At 35.7% G+C, this 6,482-nt stretch overlaps 1 protein-coding gene across 1 annotated transcript in view; it reads right to left on the minus strand.

Annotated features, from left to right (window-relative positions):
* The window catches only part of LOC106870040 (probable low affinity copper uptake protein 2), a 19,863-nt gene extending 16,871 nt beyond the window's left edge, over nt 1-2,992 (minus strand). The window contains exon 1 of the mRNA XM_014916011.2: nt 2,929-2,992. Coding sequence (XP_014771497.2) covers nt 2,929-2,944 — 16 coding nt within the window. The 5' untranslated portion in view covers nt 2,945-2,992. The remainder of the gene's footprint in view (nt 1-2,928) is intronic.
* Nucleotides 2,993-6,482: the final 3,490 nt, after the last annotated feature.

Below are 6,482 nucleotides of genomic sequence, written 5' to 3' on the forward strand. Positions count from 1 at the left end.
ATATACAAGCTGTGCTTTGTGAGTGTGTATGTTAGCGAATGTGTGTGTGCGTCTGCGAATGTATCGCCGATTCATATCAACAAATGATGTAAACATAGGGAATGCATGATTATTATTTGTTTTCTCGAAGACAAATGTAATGCAAAGCAATGTTTAGCCTGAAAGAATTAGAAAATCATAATGCATAACAGTAATTACCGCAAAACATTTTATCTACACCGCTACCTTTTCTGTCTCTCCACTGGGTTCTTGTAAGAGAATATAATAATAATAATAATAATAATAATAATAATAATAATAATAATAATAATAATAATAATAATAATAATAACTAGTACTTAATTAATCTACTCCGAAAGCATGAAAGGAGAAGTGGACCGCGGCGGAATTTGAATTCAAAAGGTAATGACGGACGAAATGCCGCTAAGCATTTCGCACGGCGTGCTAATGATTCTGCCAGCTCGCCGTCTTTCAAGGCCAAAAATATTGTGGGAAAGAAATAGTTGCTTTAATTAGATGATTTAGACAGGATTTGAACTCAGAATATAAAGAACAGTAATGAAAAAGAAATACAAAGTATTTTTCTAATAGTGTAACAAATTTTGTCAGTCCACCGCCTTTCTCTTTGAATAACAAATGGTTTTTAATTCAGGCACAAGGCCAGCAATTTAGAAAGAAAAATGTGGATCAATACCATCCTCTCCAGTTCTTAACTGCTTTATTTTATTGACCCCGTAAGGAATGAATGGCAAAGTTGACCCCACGGGATTTTAACCGGAACAAATACCACAAAATAGTTTTTCCGATACATTATTTACAATGGACGGATAGGTGTCCTCACCTTGTTTGTTGCTACCACACCGTTTCGGCTGATGTACTCTCCAGCCTTCATCAGATGTTCTGGTGGAATTTCGAACCCAACGCTTTATTTGAATAAGGGGTACACTGTTCTCATTCCTACCATATATTGCTGATGTTGGGAGTGAGAATAGTGTACCCTATTAGTCAAATAAAAGGTTGGGTTCGAAATTCCACCAGAACATCTGATGAAGGCTGGAGAGTACATCAGCCGAAACGTTGTGATAACAACAAATAAGATGAGGATACCTATCCGTCCTTTGTAAATAATGTACCGGAAAAACTATTTTGTGGTATTTGTTCCGGCCTCTTTCATTTTAAGCCAGAGGTAATTTTTTCCGATGCTCTAACGATTTTTTGACAAGCCGTCGCCCTCCCTCCTTCGATTATCAGGAGTTAGTTTTAATATAGGCACGAAGTCAGGAAGGGAACAGTTGATTTAATTAACTTACCTCGGTGGAATTTGAAGTCAGAATGTAAAGAGCCGGAACAAAATACAGTATGCTAATCCACTTTAAACAATTAGTAATGGTTTCTCATTTAAAAAACAATGCCAGCAATTTTGATGGAAGGGGATTATCGGATATCGACATCCTCAGTATTTGATGAGTACTACTTTATTTTATTCTATTGACACCAGTGAGATTTGAACTCAGAGCGTAAATGCTGGAACAAATGCAGAATAACATTTTTCCGACATTCTAATGATTCAGCCAGCTCGCTGCCGCCTTCAGATACTTATTAATACTAAGAACTATACGTTGACCAAATTCTGTTGTTAACGAAACTAATCAAAAGCACATAATACTCGTTAACTCGTAGTCTATCAACGTGAACTCTTTGATCAATACTAACCTGTATCTTCCAAACCAATCTTAACCGACAATTATCGTAAACGCTTCATATTCTGTTTGCAATACGATGGTTCTCTTACAATGCTATCTCCTACCACTACTCTTGCGATGTCTTTGTTGATCACTTTGCTTAAACTTTCCACTCCAGCAATCCACACCCTTCAAGATACTCTTTTTCTTTTCAGCAAATTGCCTATAAAGCTTAAAAACTGAACATTAAACGCATCAATTTTATGCAACTGCTTCTTTCTTTGTCAAGAAGAGCTATGAAAAGCTATGGATACTTCACTCCATACTAAAATTATATTTAATGCGCAGGAGTGGCTGTGTGGTAAGTAGCTTGCTTACCAACCACATGGTTCCGGGTTCAGTCTCACTGCGTGGCACCTTGGGCAAGTGTCTTCTACTATAGCCTCGGGCCGACCAAAGCCTTGTGAGTGGATTTGGCAGACGGAAATTGAAAGAAGCCCATCGTATATATGTATATATATATGTATGTGTGTCTGTGGTTGTCCCCTCACCATCGCTTGACAACCGATGCTGGTGTGTTTACGTCCCCGTAACTTAGCGGTTCGGCAAAAAAAGAGACTGATAGAATAAGTACTAGGCTTACAAAGAATAAGTCCTGGGGTCGGTTTGCTCGACTAAAGGCGGTGCTCCAGCATGGCCGCATACAAATGACTGAAACAAGTAAAAGAGTAAAAGAGTAATGGTGGGTTAAAGGCCGATATACTTAAATGTGCGAAGCGCGATAACTTTAATTTATCAATACTATACCTATATCGTGTTGAGGTAAACATTGTTGAACAGATTAACTAAGCCAACAGAGCCAAGGGAGAAAACTTAAAACATTTTTTTAAGAGTTGACCCACTAGAGTTTTAATTAATTATTTTGTTAAAACAATAAAATTGGGAAAACTTTTACTTTCAATACAATCAAACTAATTCCACTTTTCAGAATACCCTATGTTCATTTGCTTTACCAGAAATAGCAACGAATTTTCATCATTATTACATCCTACAGTTTTGAAAAAATAGAAGGTCGTTTGATAATGTAGTCTTAGATATACTATGCCTCAAAAAAGACCAGGTACTCATGACTGAAGTTCGTTTGATCATAGAAGCGTTCCACTAAAGTCGACCAGGGTCTAAATAACGACAATGATTACAATAATCTAGATATAAATGAACTACAAGAAAATATGTTTATACATACCGTGTAGAGTAGACATGCACCATTCAGAAAATATTAGACTTGTGGGGGTCCGAACTGCCAAAATCATACTCTAAAATCAAAATAGGATTTATAATAAAATGTAAAATATAGAAACGAAGTATATAATGGATTTTTATTTGTATCAAGGAAGGCAATTCAAAAAATCTCCTTCCTTGTTCCGCCGATAGAGTATGAAACATTAAATGAGTTCATTTGTACTGCGTCAATAAATTTATTCAAAAGCATAGGAGGAATATGTTTATATTTTCATGTATTCCCTCAAAGCTAGGCCTATATATTATCTCACAGTTAATTATTCTGAATCACAATGTTGTACATAAAACACATACTGAAATTTATATACTGGCAACAGAAGGTATGTAATTGTTTAAAAAAAAAAAAGGAAAAACAGAAGGAAGGAACTGTGCCCACTGAAACTAGTAATTAATGAGATCGATGATCAGTTTGAATGACTGCAATTTTTGAGCGGCTGACATAATCCTTCACCTGATTTAGCACTACCACCTGATTCTTGAATGCCTTTTATGGTTCCACTCAGCTGCAAACATTTTCGTCAGGTGTCCAGTTTGAGAATATCTTCCTCTCCCACCAGTTTCAGAGGTTCTAAAAATAAAGTCACGATCAACACTCAACTTTCACAAAGTGGTAAAAACACAGATATTGACGTTGTGGGAAAGAATGAGTAAACATAACTGTTTCATCTAGAACCTGGGGGAAGATTCGCATACTGGATGTCAGGTGGAGGTCTAAGGGGAGGTAATATATAATTAATTAGCTAAAAGTTGCAGGGGTTAATTCAAGAGTTGGAGAAAAAAGGAGAAAAATGAAAGTAAATCACGTTAGTGATGTAGGTGTTCTGTTGAGTCTTTGCCAAACAGCTGAGTGGCTATTTTTTGTTTCGTTTTGTTTTATTTGTGTTTTTTTTTCTTTTTGTTGTTTTTGTGGGATGCCATTTAAACTATATTTGTTGTTGTTCTTTTTTAGAGCCAGGTCAATCTTAATCAAAGAGACCTATGCTCAAAAGCATTCCAGCCGTAACATTGCAGTTTCCTTAGTGTTAACAGTGGCTACGTTATCTAATCTATCCTTTGAGTTTTTAAGACAGTAAGGAGTAATTTGAAGGAGATTTAGTTGTTGTTCCTAGCAGGTTGACTGAAAGTACGGTGACTCCTTTCTGCTAGCGACCATGAACAGCAAACAGTGCCTATTTATGGCTGAGCTGAGCCGGTAAGAGTTCGAGAATTGTAACATCAAGGTGTCGGTGGCGAATGCAAATATTTGGCACATCGGTTCGATATAAGTCAGTTATTTTTATACAATAATGAGATATTAATTCATGCGATCTGATTTTCCTTCTAGTTATTAAAATGTGAATGATTAATTATTATAGAGATTATTTTAAAATTTACAAACTAATTTCAATGGTGATTCATATTATGTTGGATTTTTATAGACTACATGAGATTTGAAGCAAGATAAAGAAGAGGCTTAGCATTAAAGACTTAATGAAAATATATCAGGAACTATCTAATTAACAGTGTTAGAATTTTGTATTTACTTTACATTATTTCTAGCGGTACGCAAAGAATGGTTAAGAAGCTCGCTTCGTAAACTCGACGTCCCAGGTTCAATGCCACTACGTGGCATCTAAAGCAAAATTTATTTTCGATGGCCTCGGGCAGACTGATGTTGTGTAAGTGAATGAAGTCGATTATTTACTCTGCTGGTATGCCAAGTTTTCGCTGAAGCCGAATACTTAAGGTGTTTGCTCGCAAATATGAGTTCTCAGGTTCGAACCCGCTACTAAGCGTCTTGGGCTAATTTTGGGGGGTTTCGGGTAGACCTCCTTCTGTGTGAGTAAAATTAAGTTGATGGAAACTGTAAAGAATCCCGATAGGTGGATTGTAATTCAAAGAGTCCACCTTATTACACATTGTATCCTTCTGATTCTTCTAGAGACTAATGTTAACTGTACAAGTACCAGTGAAAAGTACAGCTCCTTACACGTTAATTCACGAGCAACCAATTCAGTTGATCAAACAATTGAATCGACATCGTCGAGCGATGGAGATCACCCATTATTTGATAAACAATTTTTTCAAAGCGGAAATTTGACTATTTTGATTTTGTTTCTCCTTCCAATTGAGATATGTCCAAAAACAAATTATTTGTACTAATTTTAACACGAAAGAAGTCAGTAAGTTCTGAGATGAGAAACTTTACCTTCATAGGATATCAATTTCATTAGAAAGAATGAGATGTATTGGTTATTGTTGTTGGCACTCCATCGCTCACGACGACGAGGGTTCCAGTTGATCCGATCAACGGAACAGCCTGCTCGTGAAATTAACGTGCAAAGGGCTGAGCACTCCACAGACACGTGTACCCTTAGCGTGACACAGAGTGTGACAAGGCTGACCCTTCGAATTACAGGCACAACAGAAACAGGAAGTAAGAGTGAGAGAAAGTTGTGCTGAAAGAGTACAGCAGGGTTCGCCACCATCCCCTGCCGGAGTCTCGTGGAGCTTTAGGTGCTTTCGCTCAATACACACTCACAAAACCCGTCTGAGAATCGAAACCGCGATCCTATGACCGCGAGTCCGCTGCCCTAACCACTGGACCATTGCGCCTCCACAGTTCTGGTTATTAAATATACCTCAAATATCTTCTTCTAAAGATAAAGTAAATAATTCCTTTATCTATAGTATTAACCTGCTAAGATCTACAAACAAAGCGTATTAAACCAACAGTTCCTTAACTATAGAACGCATGCAGACATTCTCTGTTATAAATACAATATCTCTAATATTATGTCATCTTCACTACGAAACATAAATGAAGACAAGCCAATAACATCGCACAATCTATACATCTATGTAAGGCAAAGCGATATCCATAAAATGAAATTGAAAATATAATCTGTTATATAACACAACGTTTCTAATGTTTCTGTTTATTCTGAAGACAATCGCAGCTCCAGTTTCAATACATACATACATACATACATACAAGAAATACAGACATGAAACTGAGTGATAACATACATACATACATACATATATATATATATATATATATATATATATATATATATATATATATATATATATACACACACACATGTATGTATGTATATGTATAAGCATGTGTGTGTGTGTGTATAACGCATATAATATTCCTGTATCTGCCAATAGATATATATATATATATATATATACATTTACACACACACACACACACACACACACACACACGCAAACATTAGACATGATATTTATATCACACTATTCTTAAGATACTTGATACTTGACTGGTAAATGGATATTCTAAATTGAATGTGTGATATGTGTGTGAGTGTGTGCATGTATGCGTGTGTGTGCGTGTTTGTATGCATTATGTTTGTGTATATATATATATATACATATATATATATATATATATATATATAGATAGATAGATAGATAGATAGATAGATAGATAGACAGAAAGATATATATATATATATAGAGAGAAAGATATATATATGTATATAT

The sequence above is a fragment of the Octopus bimaculoides genome, chromosome 9, assembly GCF_001194135.2.
Source record: "Octopus bimaculoides isolate UCB-OBI-ISO-001 chromosome 9, ASM119413v2, whole genome shotgun sequence".
In the NCBI taxonomy this organism is placed as follows: Eukaryota; Metazoa; Mollusca; class Cephalopoda; order Octopoda; family Octopodidae; genus Octopus; species Octopus bimaculoides.